Source organism: Argopecten irradians, chromosome 2, assembly GCF_041381155.1.
Source record: "Argopecten irradians isolate NY chromosome 2, Ai_NY, whole genome shotgun sequence".
In the NCBI taxonomy this organism is placed as follows: Eukaryota; Metazoa; Mollusca; class Bivalvia; order Pectinida; family Pectinidae; genus Argopecten; species Argopecten irradians.
In genome coordinates this window covers 10266703-10286402 of record NC_091135.1, presented here as the reverse complement: position 1 = coordinate 10286402, position 19700 = coordinate 10266703, and the positions used below count along the sequence as shown (strand labels likewise).

The following is a 19700-nucleotide window of genomic DNA, read 5'->3' as shown; positions in this document are numbered from 1 at the left end:
GCAATTTCTTAGCAGAGACATTTGTATTACCTCTACGGTCATCTATTGTTTGGCTGTACGATTACGATTTTCAAATGTATCAGTTGGAATAGATAAAGGTCAACATAAGAATATAATATACAATAATGTCGGTCATCTTGGATTTGAATCTAAAACAAGGTTTTGCCATGAAGGGGTCTGGATGGACGTTTCCATGTAAGAAGATACACAAACACCCAATCAATTTCAGTTGAGAAACTGTGTTAAGTTGTTTGTCAAACCTCTAAAGGGAAACAAATGAATTGCCTGACCAATAAGGATATCAGACCTTGATCATACGGTCTCCCATTCTAATTAGTAGTACTGTAGTAAACCACAATAATAAACATAAATTGCTATTCAGATTTGCGTCATGTGCTCATTAACAAATATGAGTCATAGCGAGGCTAAACTTAGTTCAGTGCAGTCACATATCAGGTATCATAAACATGAGGAGAGGCGTGTCTGGTGCGTTTAAAACTGGACGACACGCCTTACTCTGACGATAGGGATATTTAAGGAAGAGCGGCGTCTTTTACAGCTACAGTGTCCTAGGCTCGGTTATAACCAACACAAGGTATTTAAACACCATCATTCCATCAATCCACAGCCACATTTAACCTGTCAAACCGACAATGAAGCTCGTTTGTATTGCTGTGTTCTGTCTGGTAACTACGGTAGCAGAAAATGCCCTGGTAAGTAATGTATTACTGATGCAAACTATATATGCTTGGATACATTTGACGCAAATGTTAAAATAATCGTCACTAATGATAATCTATCTTAATTTAATTTCACAGTTTACAGTGTTATTAGTAATTGTAAATTAAAGTACAATATTAAGTATGTATACATCTAAACATGTATACACAAAAAATTACGGTGCATACAATATGTTTTGTAACTAATGTTTATAAGGGATCATGCATGTTTGTGTGTTCTATTGAATAACTTCCAAATATTAATTCATCAAACTTAGGGTTTCCAATAGATTTTTTTTATTTTTTTTTAACTTTTCTAAAATTGTCACTCCAAACCCAATAAAATAATGGTAAAAAAGGCCTGAACACTCTAGAAATAGTTTCATGAGTACAAAAGGGCACTTTGATGAACATCCTCAAATAAAATGCCTACTATTAATTTATTATTCCGGATTTTCTAATTCTCGAATCGAAATAAACCTTGGAGACAAGCTATATAATTCCCCCAATATAAAAGTAGTAGTTAAGCTTTATCAAAACATCAAGTTATGAGTTGTATTTGATGTTGTTACTTTTTATTTAATCTTTATCTACCTCTGTCGGATTTTAAAAACAAGTATTCAGTTTGAGACCTAAAGAAAAACCACATCTGTGTTAAAGTTCCAGATTTTAGAAATGACCAAACACTACACCTATTTGTTCATAATAATATGTAATATTTACGATGCAAAGTATTTGAACTGTTACAAAAAGACAAGACAATGCGATCTATATAATGACGTAATAAAGAATGTTGATCCGTCATCACTCCGTCTGTCCTGTTAACCCTCAGTCGGCTACCGTAGATTACCAGTTCTGAGCCCGAATAGGGCAGGTGACATATTATTGTCGTTCTTCACGACGTCGTTTTTAAGTAAGCTTACATATTCTGTTTTACTCGAAGGGTTATAGTTAAATAGAGGCCAAATGCTATGTTCAACATCGTCTATTAAACTTTCACAAAATTTGAACCAGTGAAATTTAGCTGCAAATTGTCTGAATGGCAGTGACTCAGATCGGTATGAAATTCAATCTTGAAGAAAACACATTTTCAACTCATCATACAGTTCCACTGGATGTAATGAAAGGGCAGTCTACACTATGTGTTTTTTCCATCTCAAAATGGCAGAGCCGTATGACACATTCAGCTCGAGTGACATAGTGACATACGTGGAATAAAATACTCGTTTATTGTACATGAAGGAAATTATAAAAATACTATTTTTATTGATTTTTTTTTTATCTTTTTCCTGTTGAACAGATGGAAAGACACAGAGAAGAAAAAGGAATATCGAACTGGTCCCCTTTTGGAGAAGTAACAATACCAGCTCGAGTCACATACGTGAAATAAAATACTCGTTTATTGTACATGAAGGAAATTATTAGAATAATATTTTTATTGATTTTTTTTCTTTTTCCTGTTGAACAGTTGGAAAGACACAGAGAAGAAAAAGAAGAATTATCGAACTGGTCCCCTTTCGGAGAGTTAACAATACCAGCTCGAGTGACATACGTGGAATAAAATACTCGTTTATTGTACATGAAGGAAATTATTAAAATAATATTTTTATTGATTTTTAAAAATCTTTTTCCTGTTGAACAGATGGAAAGAGACAGAGAAGAAAAAGAAGAATTATCGAACTGGTCCCCTTTTGGAGAGGTAACAATACCTGTACTTTAAAATTGTTTAACAGTTTATGTTTGGCTTACATGTATATTACATGTAAACTATGTCATGGAACAAGGGTAATATCTGAATAATCTACGAAGCTGAACAATGTTTAGGATGCATTATTCGTCATAGACGCATTAATATAATAAAGCTGAAAAATAACCTTTGTGCAAAAATGTATGCCATGGTGACCTTATTCCCTATTTCGTTAATATTATGTCTTGCATTTTGACTTGACACATTTTCAGAACAAAATACACAGAGGGCCTGTATCACTCACTTGGTTTGTTTGATTTAAAAGTAATATCATCTAATTATTGTTTCTTTTCTGAAGGACTTTATCTCTAAACCGGATTGGGTCTCACTCATTTTGCTTCAGGTATCTCGATCCCACCAGAGTGCCCCGTCACTCCTTCTCTTGGGGGATCAGAGCCAAAATTTATACAAACACTTTTACACTTCCCACAAGGATGATTCAGGCTAAATTTGGTTACGATTCTGTAGAACTATGTGACTACATGAAGTAACGTTAAGGGAAATGATAGCGAACGGACGACGGACGGACGACGGACTGATGATGAATGCCGCGCCATGACAGAAGCTCATCGGCCTTAAGTCATAACTTTTCCGAAATACTTGCGATTTGTGTCTTATATGTAAAATTTGAGATTTGTCCATATTTCCTATTCATAATTTAGTCATTGTGTTACTGAAAAAAAAAGAAATAAAGTTATTAATATGGATATATTTTCGCAAATACATTTAGAACGGTTTTCCTAATTGGTTAGAATGTCATGTCAATCCTAATCCATTGCATTATCTTAATTATTTCAATACAAAATATTTAGATACATGTATGATAAATATAATGTATATTTTCGTATTATGAAATAAAGGGAGAATACCTAAATTATATTAAGCAATTTTAAATGTAGGAAGTCGTTGTCAACTTTTTCATTGTAGGCTGTTATCTTCAGCTTATGTTACAGTAAAATCAAAAGTTATAGACAACGTACTTCAAAGGGTCCAGATTTGCACTAATGCATGCAGAGATTATGTGAATTAAAAACAAAAGTTCCGAAATTTATTTTCAGATTTTCCTTATGTAAAATTTGAATCAATTTCTTGTATATATACAATGATGATTGAATATTTCGACGCGAGCAATAGTTGAGTCCAATTTATGTCTTATTATGCTACCGAGTTTACGTTTATGTCTTTCGTGCAAATAATTGTATCTTTACTTCTTCGTTGTATGACTAGGTGAATCGTTTATATTTTAGTACAGGTTGGCAGGGTGGTGCGTGATATAGAAAAGCTCGACGGACAAAGAAAAAAACCTGGAGAGAGAGGTCCACGTGGGATAGAACAGGTTGGAAGGGTGGTGCGTGATATAGAAAGGCTCGACAGACAAAGAAAAAAACCTGGAGAGAGAGGTCCACGTGGGATAGAACAGGTTGGCAGGGTGGTGCGTGATATAGAAAAGCTCGACAGACAAAGACAAAAACCTGGAGAGAGAGGTCCACGTGGGATAGAACAGGTTGGCAGGGTAGTGCGTGATACCGAAAGGCTCGACAAACCGAGACATAGAAGAAAAGGTATAGAACAGGCTGAGAGGGAAAAACGGGGAATCGACGAAATAAAACAACTGTAAAAGGGATAGAAAGTGTTGGAAGAGAAAAGTGAAGGAATAAAGCTTATCAATCAAGATCAAGCCAGGATACTTTGCATTTGATAAATTATAAATAATAACTATCGGAATGTGTATTGTGACTTACAAACAAGGAAACAACGTTTCAAAAATATATTAAAATTCTGTCAAGTGTATCAATATTGGAATTTCATGAACATTTTGGTCAATTTTTGGTGCGAAATTCATCATACGATGGCACCCCAACATTAAAGTTTAGCAAGATGGTAGATCTAAATTTCTTTTCATTCACAGGTATGCAAGATGCCATTCTTCAAAATTTGTGACAGGTTACCAGACTTGAAATCTCCATTTAACCTGGACAGTGGCAAACGTTAATATATCATATATAGCAAAATCATTTGGTTCTGCGGTCTCTATATAACAATGTCGGCGCCATCATTCCCAAACTACAGTACCCCGAACAAGCCAAAACTAAACACAAACAACCCAAAACTACATTACCCAAAACAAGCCAAAAATAAACACTAACAGCCCCAAGCGACAGTACCTCAAACAAACCTAAACTGAACAGAAACAGTCCTAAACTACAATACCCCATACAAGCCTAAACTAAACAGAAACAGTCTTAAACTACGGTACTTCAAACAAGCCAAAATAAACACAAACAAGATCAAACTACAGTACCCCAAACAAGCCAAAAATAAACGCAAATAACCTCAAAATACAGTTCCCCAAACTAGCCAAAAATAAACACAAACAAGATCAAGCTACAGTACCCAAAACAAGCCAAAAATAAACGCATTAACCCCAAACTACAGTACCCCAAACAACACAAAGCGCAAATAACCCCAAAAATTACAATATTCCAAACCAACAAACTTAAACAGAAACTAATTTCACAGTACCCAAACAATCCAAATAGAAACACAAACATTCCTAAATATTCGTCAACAAATAATTATGTAGTACTACGAACAGATTTTTTTCAAAAAAAAAAACCTATATAATTCAAAACCACTTAAAGCTTTGTTCTGTAATTGATTGCTGAACTATCATGTTTTGATTTTCCCTGATAAAACATGGTTTTACCGATCAATAATTACAATAGCAACGCACAAAGAAATAATATGTTCTTTTTTTCTTAATATGTTTATGTGCTAGGATAAAAAATGACTGAAGAATTACATTGCGAGTGTGAAGCTACAATTAAATGTTAACTTAGCTGCATAAATACCCTTCATTACAAACATCAAACTGTTGCACTTTGGCCACAGTGCTATCGTGGAAAAATACTTGTTTGGGTCAAGGACACTTATTACCAATATATTCATAACACCGTCAGATTTTAACGGTCGAGTTGAATTGGTTTATACATATATGTAGCTTACAATGCAGTTGAAATAAGAATTAAAATTAGATTAAAAAAACAACACACAGTGTATATGGTAAACGTCAATGACAGCCGTCACTAATTTTGTCTGAATTAGGTTAATCCCCGTTAAAATTATTTTCAAGTAGATTAATCTACACTAGCTATTCATGAAAACGTAATCAATTTGTAATATCTGTTCTTTGATTTGAATCCACAACGACGTATTATATGTTTCGTCCCCAGAAAGAATGGTTGAAGCTGGTCTAATATTGCACTAAATCGTTAGTTTGGTGTCCTTGGTATTCGAGAGGCGAATTTCAGTATGTGGTAATCCATGGAAATTCGTATAACCATAAAACTAAATTATAGTGAATAAAATGTTTATTGTTTATAAGACATTTGTCTAGTTGTATATCTCATTCACAGCCAGGGTCATGTAAGGACGTATCAGGTTTTATGATGAAGTAATACCGGTGTATCCAGAGACAAACCATCAACCTGCGGTCAGCAACTGGCAACTGCATCACATGGTTTCGAACTTGCGGCCCAGAAGTGGAGGGCTTGTGCTAATGCTTGTGGTATCCAAATCAGTTGTTACAGATAACAGATTATATCACAGTAATATCCATTGTCAAACTACAGTACCTCAAACAAACCTAAACTAAACAGAAACAGTCTTAAACTACGATACCCCAAACAAGCAAAAAATACACGCAAATAACCTCAAAATACAGTTCCTCAAACAAGCCAAAAATAAACGCAAATAACCTCAAAATACAGTACCCCAAACAAGCCAAAAATAACCGCAAATAACCTCAAAATACAGTACCTCAAACAAGCCAAAAATAAACGCAAATAACCTCAAACTACAGTTCCTCAAACAAGCCAAAAATAAACGCAAATAACCTCAAAATACAGTACCTCAAACAAGACAAAAATACACGCAAATAACCTCAAACTACAGTACCTCAAACAAGCCAAAAATAAACGCAAATAACCTCAAAATACAGTACCTCAAACAAGCCAAAAATACACGCAAATAACCTCAAACTACAGTACCCCAAACAAGACAAAAATAAACGCAAATAACCTGAAAATACAGTACCTCAAACAAGACAAAAATAAACGCAAATAACCCCAAACTGCAGTACCCCAAACAAGCCAAAAATAAATACAAACAAGATCAAACTACAGTACCTCAAACAAGCCAAAAATAAACGCAAATAACCTGAAAATACAGTACCTCAAACAAGACAAAAATAAACGCAATAACCCCAAACTACAGTACCCCAAACAAGACAAAAATAACCGCAAATAACCTCAAAATACAGTACCTCAAACAAGCCAAAAATACACGCAAATAACCTCAAAATACAGTACCTCAAACAAGCCAAAAATACACGCAAATAACCTCAAACTACAGTACCCCAAACAAGCCAAAGCGCGAATAACCCAAAAATCACAATATTCCAAACCAACAAATTAAACAGAAACTAATTTAACAGTACCCAAACAAGCTAAAATAAGCACAAACAGTCCTAAGAGGCTATGCCTCGTGTTTGATGGCTTAAGAATCTAAGAAAGTAATGGTAGATTAGCTTTTGATATATATGTCGGCAGAAATTACAATTTCTATAGCCGCTGCGTCTTGAAGGTTGCACTTTGACCGCAATACAGTACTGGAGAGGGTACTTGTTTGGGTAAAAGACTCTTATCATCAATATATTCAAAGCACCGTCAATTTTTAACGGTCGAGTTAAATTGGTTACAGCTGACAATGTAAGTTAAAAAGTATTTACAATGTTATTGAGATTTTAAAAAAATACACTTTTATTTATGTTAAATGTTCAGATGTGACAAAAACCGTATGAATATAGTAAATATGTAAACGTCAGTGACAGCTTTTTAATTTTTGTATAAAAAAGTTTAAACATTTCATAAAATTGTTTTCAAAATATTAATGTACACAAGCTATTCAGGAAAGCGTTATTATTTTGTATTAGCTGTTGAATAATTAGATTTCACATCGACATATCGGGGGTTTCGTCCCCAGAAAGTAGTGTTAAAAAGGGTCAAATATTGCGTTAAATCGTGAGTTTAGTGCTTTTGGAAACTGAGAGGTGAGGTGTCATTTACATCTGGTAAACCAAAGAATATCGAATAATTACAATACTAAATTATAATTACTAATTATAATCACAAAAATGTTTTGTTTATAACACGTCTTTGAGTAATGGTTTGTTTACTTCTATCAATAGCCAGTGTCGTGTAAAGACATGCCAGGTTTTGTGCTGGAGAAAACGATGATATTGTAGTCATGGTACTGTGTGAAATATTCCACTTGGCGTATACACTGTGGTCTGGCGTCTTGTATGCCGAACCCTGGCCAGCGCCAATGGAAAAAGCAACTTTTGTCTAGAACTTCTCGAATCACTCTAACATTAGCGTGTTAACCTTTATATGTCTTTTTCTTGTCAGAAAAAAATAAATAAATAAAACATTTGTATGACCTCTTCGGTCACTATTTTTTTTGTTTTATTTACGTTACGTGACACCAGCTCGGGTATAGGTAGAGCCTACTTATTGTGTAGCTCTACGATTTGGAATGTCAACTGTATCAATTGAAACATTTATATATATACAGAATGTTATACACAATAATGACGGTAATCTAGGATTTGAATCCAAAACGAGCACCTGATCAATTTCATTTGAAAAGTTTGTCCAACCTCTAAAGGAAAAAATATGAATTGCCTCACCAATAAGGATATCAGGCCTCAACTATACTGCCGTTGCAAGACTTGCGTCATATGCTCATTAGCAAATATAATTATACGTTGGTTAAATATCGAAGTGATAAGTGCAGTCACATTGGGTATTTCTAATGTGAGGAGTGGCTGTGTAGTCACATTGGGTGTTACTAATGTGAGGAGTGACTGTGTAGTCACATTGGGTGTTACTAATGTAAGGAGTGGCGGTTTAGACACATTGGTTGTTACATATATAATGTGACGAGTGGCTGTGTAGTCGCATTGGGTGTAACTAATATAATGTGAGGAGTGGCTGTGTAGTCACATTGGGTGTTACAAGTGTAAGGAGTGGCTGTGTAGTCACATTGGGTGTTACTAATGTGAGGAGTGGCTGTGTAGTCACATTGGGTGTTACTAATGTGAGGAGTGGCTGTGTAGTCACATTGGGTGTTACTAATGTGAGGAGTGGCTGTGTAGTCACATTGGGTGTTACTAATGTGAGGAGTGGCTGTGTAGTCACATTGGGTGTTACTAATGTGAGGAGTGGCTGTGTAGTCACATTGGGTGTTACTAATGTGAGGAGTGGCTGTGTAGTCACATTGGGTTTCACTAATGTAAAAAGTGGCTGTGTAGTCACATTGGGTGTTACTAATGTGGAGTGAGTGGCTGTGTAGTCGCATTGGGTGTTACTAATGTTAGGAGTGGCAGTGTAGTCACATTAGGTGTTACTAATGTAAGGAGTGGCTGTGTAGTCACATTGGGTGTTGTACTAATGTGAGGGTGGCTGTGTAGTCACATTGGGTGTTACTAATGTGAGGAGTGGCTGTGTAGTCACATTGGGTGTTACTAATGTGAGGAGTGGCTGTGTAGTCCCATTGGGTGTTACTAATGTAAGGCATGGCTGTGTAGTCACAGCGTGTATTGCTAATCAGAGGCGTTGTTGCTGATACGCTGGCGATATGAACATACAAGGAAGATCGGCGTCTTTCAGAGCTACAGTGTCCTAGGCTGGGTTATAACCGGAACAAGGACGTTAAGTCTGATCATCATTCAATCGATTCACAGCTCAAACCGACGATGAAGTTCCTTTGTATTGCTGTGTACTTTCTGGTAACTACGGTAGCAGGAAATGTCCTGGTAAGTAACGTATTACTGATGCAAACTATATATGCTTGGATACATTTGATGTAACTGTTATATAATCGTCAATATGATAACGTATCTTAATTACATCAATCATTACGAGATTGAGTTTTTTGAAGATTTTTTAAAATAAGTTACATTAGATTGTAATTATGTGAAGATTTTGATAAGATTTTAAGGAAACTTGAGGCGAATTATCAGTTTTCCTGATCTACTCATTATTAGCAGTCGTCGTTAGGAGTTTGTCTGTTATAGGTACCGTAATTCTCATACTCACTAAACAATCAGAGTTTTAGATAATTTATTTTTCGTCAAAATTTACTTGTAGTTTTGAATAACAATTCTTACAATGCATAGGTTTTAATTTAAAAGTACAAGGATAGATTTTTGGCAGTACTGCTAAAATCATTACATTCACATATACAGCGGTTAACTGAGTGCATATGGTCAAACTATTTCACATCTTACAGTGTTATTAGTAATTGTTATTTAGAGTACAATACTAAGTATGGATATGTATAAACATACATAAAAAAACAATTTTTACAGTGCATACATTGAAGGATTGATTGTCAATTTTGTTGCTTGTATTGACTGATGAATAAAGCTAATCTCATGCAAATGAAGTGAACTGCGAAGCATTTCGTGTAACATTTGCATGATATTAATTTTCGTCATCAGTCAATGCAAGCAACAAAATTGATAATAATTTCATTAATTTTATTATATATTCATTTTGAGGCTAATAGAAAAAATCACATCTGTTTTAAAGTTACACATTTTAGAAAGGACCGAACACTAAACTGATTTGTTCATAATAATATGTTACATTTACGATGGAAAGTATTGGAACTGTTACAAAAAAGACAAGACTATGAGATATGTAATATGAGGAAATAAAGAATGTCTTTGGGTCCGTCATCATTCCGTCTGTCCTGTTAACCCTCAGTCGGTTACCATAGATTACCAGTTCTAAGCCCGAATAGGGCAGGTGACATAATATTGTCTTTCTTCGCCACGTCACTTGTCATACTTAAGTAAGCTTACATATTCTAATTAACTCGAAAGGTTAGGATAAATAAGGTCATCGTGCTTTGTTCAACATCGTCTACTAAACTTCAACAAAATTTGCAAAATTGAAATTCGTCTGCAAATTGTCAAAATGACAGTAAACGCCTCAGACCGGTTAGAAATTCAATCTTGAAGAAAACCCTTTTTATACTCATCATACAGTTTCACTGGATGTTATGAAAAGGGCAGTCTACAGTGTGTTTTTTCCTTCGAAAAATGGCAGAGCCGTATGACGCATTCGGCTCAAGTGACACACGTGAAACTGAAGAATGAGTAACATCGGTTGAAGTATGTACTCGTTACTATACCTGTACTTTAAAAATAGTTTAACGGTTTATGTTTGGCAAACTTGTATAATATGTATACCATGCCATGAAATAAGGGTAAAATCTGAATATCCCACCACGGAGCGGTTAAATGTTTTAGAATGCAATATTCGTCATTATGGACACCTTTATAGAGTAGAGTTGAAAAAGATATAGTCTGTGTGCAAGACGTTCAAGGTTAGACGTTTCTTGCGAAATATTTCTGTAAGTTTTCGTTGAGATTTTTTACATATTTCTTATCTATAATTAAATCGTTTTGTTACTGAAAAAAAAATTAAAGAAAATTCATATGGATATATACAAAAACATTTAGAATAGTTGTTTCCAATTAGTGAGAATGTCAAGTCAATCCTTACCCATTTCATTATGTTTATGATTCTAATACAAAACATTAAAATACGAGTATGATGAATATTGTTCTTTTTTCGCATTATGATATTAAGTGGAGAATACCTAAATTATATTGAGCAAATTTTCATTATAGGCTATTATTTTCAGTTTATGTTAACAATAAAATCAAAAGTTATCGACAACGGATATCAGAAGGTCCAAAATTGCACTTATCCATGCAGTGATGATGTGAATTCAAGACAAAAAGGTTCCTAAATTTTTCTCTGATGAAACCTGTGAATCTATTTCTTGTATACAACGATGATTGAATGTTTCGACGTGAGCAATAGTTGAGTCAAACTTATGTCTTATGCTACCGAATTTACGTGCAAATAATTGTATCTGTACTTCTTCAATGTATAATTGAGTGAAGCTTTGGTGTTTACGGACAGGTTGGCAGAGCAGTACATGATATAGAAAAGTTCGGTATACAAAGACAAAAATATGGAGGAAAAGGTACAAGTGGGATAGAACAGGTTGGCAGGGCACTGCGTGATATAGAAAGGCTCGACATACCTCCAAGTGGGATAGAACATGTCGGCAGGGCAGTGCGTGATATAGAAAGGCTCGACATACCTCCACTTGGGATAGAACAGGTTGGCAGGGCAGTGCGTGATATAGAAAGGCTCGACATACCTCCACTTGGGATAGAACAAGTTGGCAGGGCAGTGCGTGATATAGAAAGGCTCGACATACCTCAAAGTGGGATAGAACAGGTTGGCAGGGCAGTGCGTGATCTAGAAAGGCTCGAAAGACCAAGAGAAAAGGTCCACCAGGGATAAAGCAGACTGAGAGGGAAAATCGGGGAAATTGACGAAATAAGACGACTGCAAAATGGATAGAAAGGGCTTAAAGAGTAAATTGAAGGAGGTAAAAGTAATCAATCCAGATCAAACTAGGATGCTTTGCACTTCACCAATTATAAATTTTAACCAACGGAATGTGCTTTGTAATTGTCAAACAAGGAAGAATTATTTTAAAATATATTTGTATATATGTTTGTACATTATTACATACTATTGTACATATTACAAAATAAAGGTGTCAGTAATTGCCTATACAAAACAAAGAAGGCATCAGTAATTGGCCAAACATAACAAAGAAGGCGTTAACAACCCCAAAATACAGTACCCCAAACAAGCCAAAATTAAACTCAAACAGCCCCAAACTACAGTACCCTAAACAAGCCAAAATTAAACTTAAACAGCCCCAAACTACAGTACCCTGAACAAGCCAAAATTAAACTCAAACAGCCTTAAACTGCAGTACCCTAAACAAGCAAAAAATGAACACAAGCAGCTCAAAAATACAGTACCCCAAACAAGCAAAAAATGAACACAAGCAGCTTCAATTTTACAAAACTCCAAACAAGTTTGAATTTAACACAAACAGACCAAACTACATTACCTCAAACAAGTCAAAACTAAAGGCAATAACCCCAAGTCCCAAGTCATAACTAAATACATACAGCTCAAAAATATAGTACCCCAAACAAGCCAAAACTAAAAACAAACAACTTCAAACTACAGTAACTCGAACAAACCAAAAATAAACACAATAACCCCAAACTCCAGTTGCCCAAACAACCCAAAGCGCAAATAACCCAAAAAGTACAACATTCAAAACAACCAAACATAAACAGAAACTACTTTATCAGTACCGAAACAAGCCAAAAATAAATACAAACAGCCCTTCATATTTGTCAGCAAATAATCATGTATGAACATTTTTTTTTAAATACCTAGAATGTCTAGAATTAAAAACTATTTAAAACTTCTGTTCTGTAATTGATTGCTGTACTATCATATTTTGATTTTTCCTGATAAAACATGGTTTTTTCGATCAATTCATCATTCAGTATATGGTCACCCCTTCTAACAAAGAACCTTTCAATAAGTTTTTATATACATGCACCTTTTCATATGAAGTCTCATGTCTTTGCGCTATGTATGAAGAGAAATAATTACAATAGCAACGCACAAAGAAAAAGTTTTTTTTCTTTTTATATTTCATGTGCAATTTCTTACAGTAGCATACTAAATGAAGAATTACATTGTTAGTGTGAAGCTGTAATTAAATGTTAACATAGCTGCACAAATAACCATCATTACAAACATCAAGGTTGCTTACAAAAACGTAATGGTAGATTTAAAGTTTTTAATGTATAAGTCAGCAAGGAATTACAACTTCTATAGTTACTAGGTCTTGACAGTTGCACTTTGACCGCAGTACAATAGTGGAAAAACACTTGGTTTAGTGATGGACATTTGCCATTAATATATTCAAAGCGCCGTAAGATTGTAACGGTGGTGTCAAATTGGTTTAAAGCTGACAATGAAAGTGAAAAGTAAGTTTTTAATAACACACACACAAAAAAATTACACTTTTATTTATGTTAAATGTTGAGATGTGTCAAAAATAGTATGAATATAGTCTATATGGTAAACGTCAATGACAGCCGTCACTAATTTTGTCTGAATTAGGTTAATCTTCCGTTAAAAATAATTTTCATGAAGAATAATCTTCACTAACTATTCAAGAATACGTTATAAAGTTGTATTATCTGTTCCTTGATTTGAATTCACAACCACGTATTTTGTGTTTCGTCTCCAGCTGGTATTCGAGAGGCGAATTGCAGTATGTGGTAATCCACAGAAATCCGTATAACCATAATACTAAGTTATAGTCAATAAACTGTTTTTATAACACATCTGGGGGTAAAGGTTTGATACGTTTGTCTAGATAAGTCTCATTCACAGCAAGGGTCATTTGAGGAAGTACCAGGTTTTATGATGAAGTAATACCGGCGTATCCAGAGACAAACCAGTAACCAGCGGTCAGTCACATGCAACTGCCTCACATGGGATTCGAACTAGCCACCCAGAGGTGGAGGGCTTGAGCTAATGCTTATGGTATCCAAAACATAACAGATATCATCACAGTAATATCCATTACCATTGTGTTGTGTGAATAGTTCAAACTGTCTTATACATTGTGGTAAACCGTTTTGTATGCCGAACCCTGGCCAGCGCCAATTGAGAAAGCAACTTTTGTCTAGAACTTCTCGAATCGCTCTTACATTAACGTGTTTACATTATTAGGTGCAATTTCTTATCAGAGACGTTTGTATTAACTCTACGGTCATCTATTGTGTAGCTCTACTATTAGGAATTTCAAATGTATCCGTTGGAATAGATAAAGGTCAACAACAAAATAGGATATACAATAATGTCGGTCATCTTGGATTTGAATCTAAAACAAGGTTTTGCCAAGAAGGGGCCTTGGTGGACGTTTCCATGTCAGAAGATACACAAACACCCAATCAATTTCAGTTGAGAAACCTGTGTTAAGTTGTTTGTCCAACCTCTAAAGGGAAACAAATGAATCGCATGACCAATAAGGATATCAGACCTTGATCATACGGTCTCCCATTCTAAGTAGTAGTACTGTAGTAAACCACAATTATAAACATAAATTGCTATTCAGATTTGCGTCATGTGCTCATTAACAAATATGAGTCATAGCGAGGCTAAACTTGGTGCAGTGCAGTCACATATCAAGTATCATAAACATGAGGAGAGGCGTGTCTGGTGCGTTTAAAACTGGATGACACGCCTTACATTGGCGATAGGGATATTTAAGGAAGAGCGGCGTCTTTCACAGCTACAGTGTCCTAGGCTCGGTTATAACCAAAACAAGGTATTTAAACACCATCATTCAATCAATCCACAGCCACATTTAACCTGTCAAACCGACAATGAAGCTCGTTTGTATTGCTGCGTTCTGTCTGGTAACTACGGTAGCAGAAAATGTCCTGGTAAGTAATGTATTACTGATGCAAACTGTATATGATTGGATACATTTGACGCAAATGTTATATAATCGTCACTAATGATAATCTATCTTGATTACAAAGTTAAAATTTTCGATGTCTTTTTTAAGTTATAATAACTTGTAATTTTGTGATGATTTTGATCAAACTTTTAGGAAACTTGAGCAGAATTATTAGCAGTCGTCGTTAGATTTCTGATATAGGTACCGTAATTTTCCTATCCATGAAACAATCAGAGCTTTAAATATTTTATTTTTTATCAAAACTGACTTGCAGTTTGAGAGTAACAATGCTTACAATGCATAGGTTTTACTTTTGCATGTACAAGAAAAGATTTTTGGTAGTACTGCTAAAAACCATTACAAATATACAGCGGTAAACTGAGTGCATATGAGCAAACCGTGAAGCAAATTTAATTTCACAGTTTACAGTGTTATACGTAATTGTAAATTAAAGTACAATATTAAGTATGTATACATCTAAACATGTATACAAAAAAATTACGGTGCATACAATATGTTTTGTAACTAATGTTTATAAGGGATTATGCATGTTTGTGTGTCCTATTGAATAACTTCCAAAGATTAATTAATCAAACGTTAGGGTTTCCAATAGATTCCTGAAACAAAATAACTATTATGGCGGGTTTTTTTAGGTTTGTTTTAACTTTTCTAAAATTGTCACTCCAAACCCAATAAAACAATGGTAAAAAAAGGCCTGCCCCACTCTAGAAATGGTTTTATCAGCACAAAAGGGCACTTTGATGAACATCCTCAAATAAAATGCCTACTATTAACTTTTTATTCCGGCTTTTCTAATTCTTGAATCGAAATAGACCTTGTAGACAAGTTTTATACTTACCCCAATATACAAGTAGAAGTTAAGCGGTAACAATACATGATGTTATGAGTTGTGTTTCAGGTTGTCTTTTTTATTTAAACTTTATCTACCTCAGTCGGATTTTAAAAAAAATAAAGTATTCAGTTTGAGGTTAAAAAAAACACATATCTGTTTTAAAGTTTCAGATTTTAGAAATGACCAAACACTACACCTATTTGTTCATAATAATATGTAACATTTACGATGTAAAGTATTGGAACTGTTACAAAAAGACAAGACAATGTGATCTATAATATGACGTAATAAAGAATGTTGGTCCGTCATCACTCCGTCTGTCCTGTTAACCCTCAGTCGGTTACCATAGATTACCAGTTCTAAGCCAGAATAGGGCAGGTGACATATTATCGTCTTTCTTCACCCCGTCGTTTTTAAGTAAGCTTACATATTCTGTTTTACTCGAAGGGTAATAGTTAAATAGAGGCCAAATGCTATGTTCAACATCGTCTATTAAACTTTCACAAAATTTGAACCAGTGAAATTTAGCTGCAAATTGTCTGAATGGCAGTGACTCAGATCGGTATGAAATTCAATCTTGAAGAAAACACATTTTCAACTCATCATACAGTTCCACTGGATGTAATGAATGGGCAGTCTATTTTTTCCATCTCAAAATGGCAGAGCCGTATGACACATTCAGCTCGAGTGACAAAGTGACATACGTGGAATAAAATACTCGTTTATTGTACATGAAGGAAATTATAAAAATAATATTTCATTGATTTTTAAATTTTTTTTTCCTGTTGAACAGATGGAAAGACACAGAGAAGAAAAAGGAATATCGAACTGGTCCCCTTTTGGAGAAGTAACAATACCAGCTCGAGTCACATACGTGAAATAAAATACTCGTTTATTGTACATGAAGGAAATTATTAGAATAATATTTTTATTGATTTTTTTTCTTTTTCCTGTTGAACAGTTGGAAAGACACAGAGAAGAAAAAGAAGAATTATCGAACTGGTCCCCTTTCGGAGAGTTAACAATACCAGCTCGAGTGACATACGTGGAATAAAATGCTCGTTTATTGTACATGAAGGGAATTATTAAAATAATATTTTTATTGTGGTTTTTTTCATCTTTTTCCTGTTGAACAGGTGGAAAGAGACAGAGAAGAAAAAGAAGAATTATCGAACTGGTCCCCTTTCGGAGAGTTAACAATACCAGCTCGAGTGACATACGTGGAATAAAATACTCGTTTATTGTACATGAAGGAAATTATTAAAATAATATTTTTATTGTGTTTTTTCTCCCATCTTTTTCCTGTTGAACAGATGGAAAGAGACAGAGAAGAAAAAGAAGAATTATCGAACTGGTCCCCTTTTGGAGAGGTAACAATACCTGTACTTTAAAATTGTTTAACAGTTTATGTTTGGCTTACATGTATATTACATGTTAACTATGCCATGGAACAAGGGTAATATCTGAATAATCTACGAAGCTGAACAATGTTTAGGATGCATTATTCGTCATCGACGCATTAATATAATAAAGCTGAAAAATAACCTTTGTGCAAAAATGTATGCCATGGTGACCTTATTCCCTATTTCGTTAATATTATGTCTTGCATTTTGACTTGACACATTTTCAGAACAAAATACACAGAGGGCCTGTATCACTCACTTGGTTTGTTTGATTTAAAAGTAATATCATCTAATTATTGTTTCTTTTCTGAAGGACTTTATCTCTAAACCTGATTGGGTCTCACTCATTTTGCTTCAGGTATCTCTATCCCACCAGAGTGCCCCGCCACTCCTGTTCTTAGGGGATCAGAGCAAAAATTTATACAAACACTTTTATGATGGATGCCGCACCGTGGCAGAAGCTCATCGGCCTTCCAAAGTCATAACTTATCCGAAATACTTGCGATTTGTGTCTTATATGTAAAATTTTGAGATTTGTCCATATTTCCTATTCATAATTTAGTCATTGTGATAATGAAAAAAAATAAAGATAACTAATATGGATATATTTTGGCAAATACATTTAGAACAGTTTTTCCAATTGGTTAGAATGTCATGTCAATCCTCATACATTGCATTATCTTAATAATTTTAATACAAAATATTTAAATACATGTATGATAAATATAATGTATATTTTCGTATTATGATATAAAGGGAGAATACCTAAATTATATTAAGCAATTTTAAATGTAGGAAGTCGTTGTCAACTTTTTCATTGTAGGCTATATTCTTCAGCTTATGTTACATTAAAATCAGACGTTATAGACAACGTACTTCAAAGGGTCCAGATTTGCACTAATGCATGCAGAGATTATGCAAACTAAAAACAAAAGTTCCGAAATTTATTTTCAGATTTCCCTTATGTAAAATTTGAATCAATTTCTTGTATATATTCAATGATGATTGAATATTTCGACGCGAGCAATAGTTGAGTCCAATTTATGTCTTATTATGCTACCGAGTTTACGTTTATGTCTTTCGTGCAAATAATTGTATCTTTACTTCTTCGTTGTATGACTAGGTGAATCGTTTATATTTGAGTACAGGTTGGCAGGGTGGTGCGTGATATAGAAAAGCTCGACAGACAAAGAAAAAAACCTGGAGAGAGAGGTCCACGTGGGATAGAACAGGTTGGCAGGGTGGTGCGTGATATAGAAAGGCTCGACAGACAAAGAAAAAAACCTGGAGAGAGAGGTCCACGTGGGATAGAACAGGTTGGCAGGGTGGTGCGTGAAATACAAAGGCTCGACAGACAAAGACAAAAACCTGGAGAGAGAGGTCCACGTGGGATAGAACAGGTTGGCAGGGTGGTGCGTGATATAGAAAAGCTCGACAGACAAAGAAAAAAACCTGGAGAGAGAGGTCCACGTGGGATAGAACAGGTTGGCAGGGTGGTGCGTGATATAGAAAAGCTCGACAGACAAAGACAAAAACCTGGAGAGAGAGGTCCACGTGGGATAGAACAGGTTGGCAGGGTAGTGCGTGATACCGAAAGGCTCGACAAACCGAGACATAGAAGAAAAGGTATAGAACAGGCTAAGAGGAAAAAACGGGGAATCGACGAAATAAAACAACTGTAAAAGGGATAGAAAGTGTTGGAAGAGAAAAGTGAAGGAATAAAGCTTATCAATCAAGATCAAGCCAGGATTCTTTGCATCTGATAAATTATAAATTATAACTAACGGAATGTGTTTTGTGATTTACAAACAAGGAAACAACGTTTTAAAAATATATTTGTATATATGTCTGCACATAAAATTGATAAAAGTTGATAAATGCTATTGTTAATAAGTAAATCATGTGTATAAAGGATCATACCAACCTGTTACATCTTCAACCAAATTTGATTCCATACATCACAAAGAAGGCGTCAATACCTGCCCATATACTACACAAAGAAGGCGTCAATACCTGCCCATATACTACACAAAGAAGGCGTCAATACCTGCCCATATACTACACAAAGAAAGCGACAATAACAGCGTATACAAAACAAAGAGGGCGTTAGTAATTGGCCATACATAACAAAGTAATCGTCAACAATCCCAAACTACAGTACCCCGAACAAGCCAAAATTAAACACAAACAACCCAAAACTGCAGTACTCCAAACATGCAAATCTGAATATAAACATGACCCAACTACAATACTCCAAACACTCTAAAATAAACACAAACAGCCCCAAACTACAGTACCCCAAACAATCCTAAACTAAACGGAAACAGTCTTAAACTACAGTACCCCAAACAAGCCAAAAATAAACACAAACAAGATCAAACTACAGTACCCCAAACAAGCCAAAAATAACCGCAAATAACCTCAAAATACAGTACCTCAAACAAGCCAAAAATAAACGCAATAACCCCAAACTA

The 19700-nt window shown here is 34.8% G+C and overlaps 2 protein-coding genes and 1 long non-coding RNA gene across 3 annotated transcripts; all 3 read left to right on the top strand.

Moving 5' to 3' along the window:
- Positions 1 to 53: 53 nt before the first annotated feature.
- Positions 54 to 19261, top strand: LOC138314406 (golgin subfamily A member 6-like protein 25). The gene is made up of 4 exons (XM_069254720.1): positions 54 to 713; positions 2362 to 2418; positions 3719 to 3970; positions 18375 to 19261. The coding sequence occupies exons 1-4, from the start codon at positions 654 to 656 to the stop codon at positions 18906 to 18908; spliced, it is 903 nt and encodes a 300-aa protein (XP_069110821.1). The 5' UTR covers positions 54 to 653; the 3' UTR covers positions 18909 to 19261.
- Positions 9199 to 13032, top strand: LOC138316878 (uncharacterized). Its single transcript, XM_069258525.1, has 2 exons — positions 9199 to 9343; positions 11529 to 13032. Exons 1-2 carry the CDS (start codon positions 9284 to 9286, stop codon positions 11916 to 11918), a joined length of 450 nt encoding a protein of 149 aa, XP_069114626.1. The 5' UTR covers positions 9199 to 9283; the 3' UTR covers positions 11919 to 13032.
- Positions 14689 to 17758, top strand: LOC138314407 (uncharacterized). Its single transcript, XR_011207372.1, has 3 exons — positions 14689 to 14953; positions 17137 to 17193; positions 17585 to 17758. It is a non-coding gene; the product is annotated as an uncharacterized lncRNA (long non-coding RNA).
- Positions 19262 to 19700: the final 439 nt, after the last annotated feature.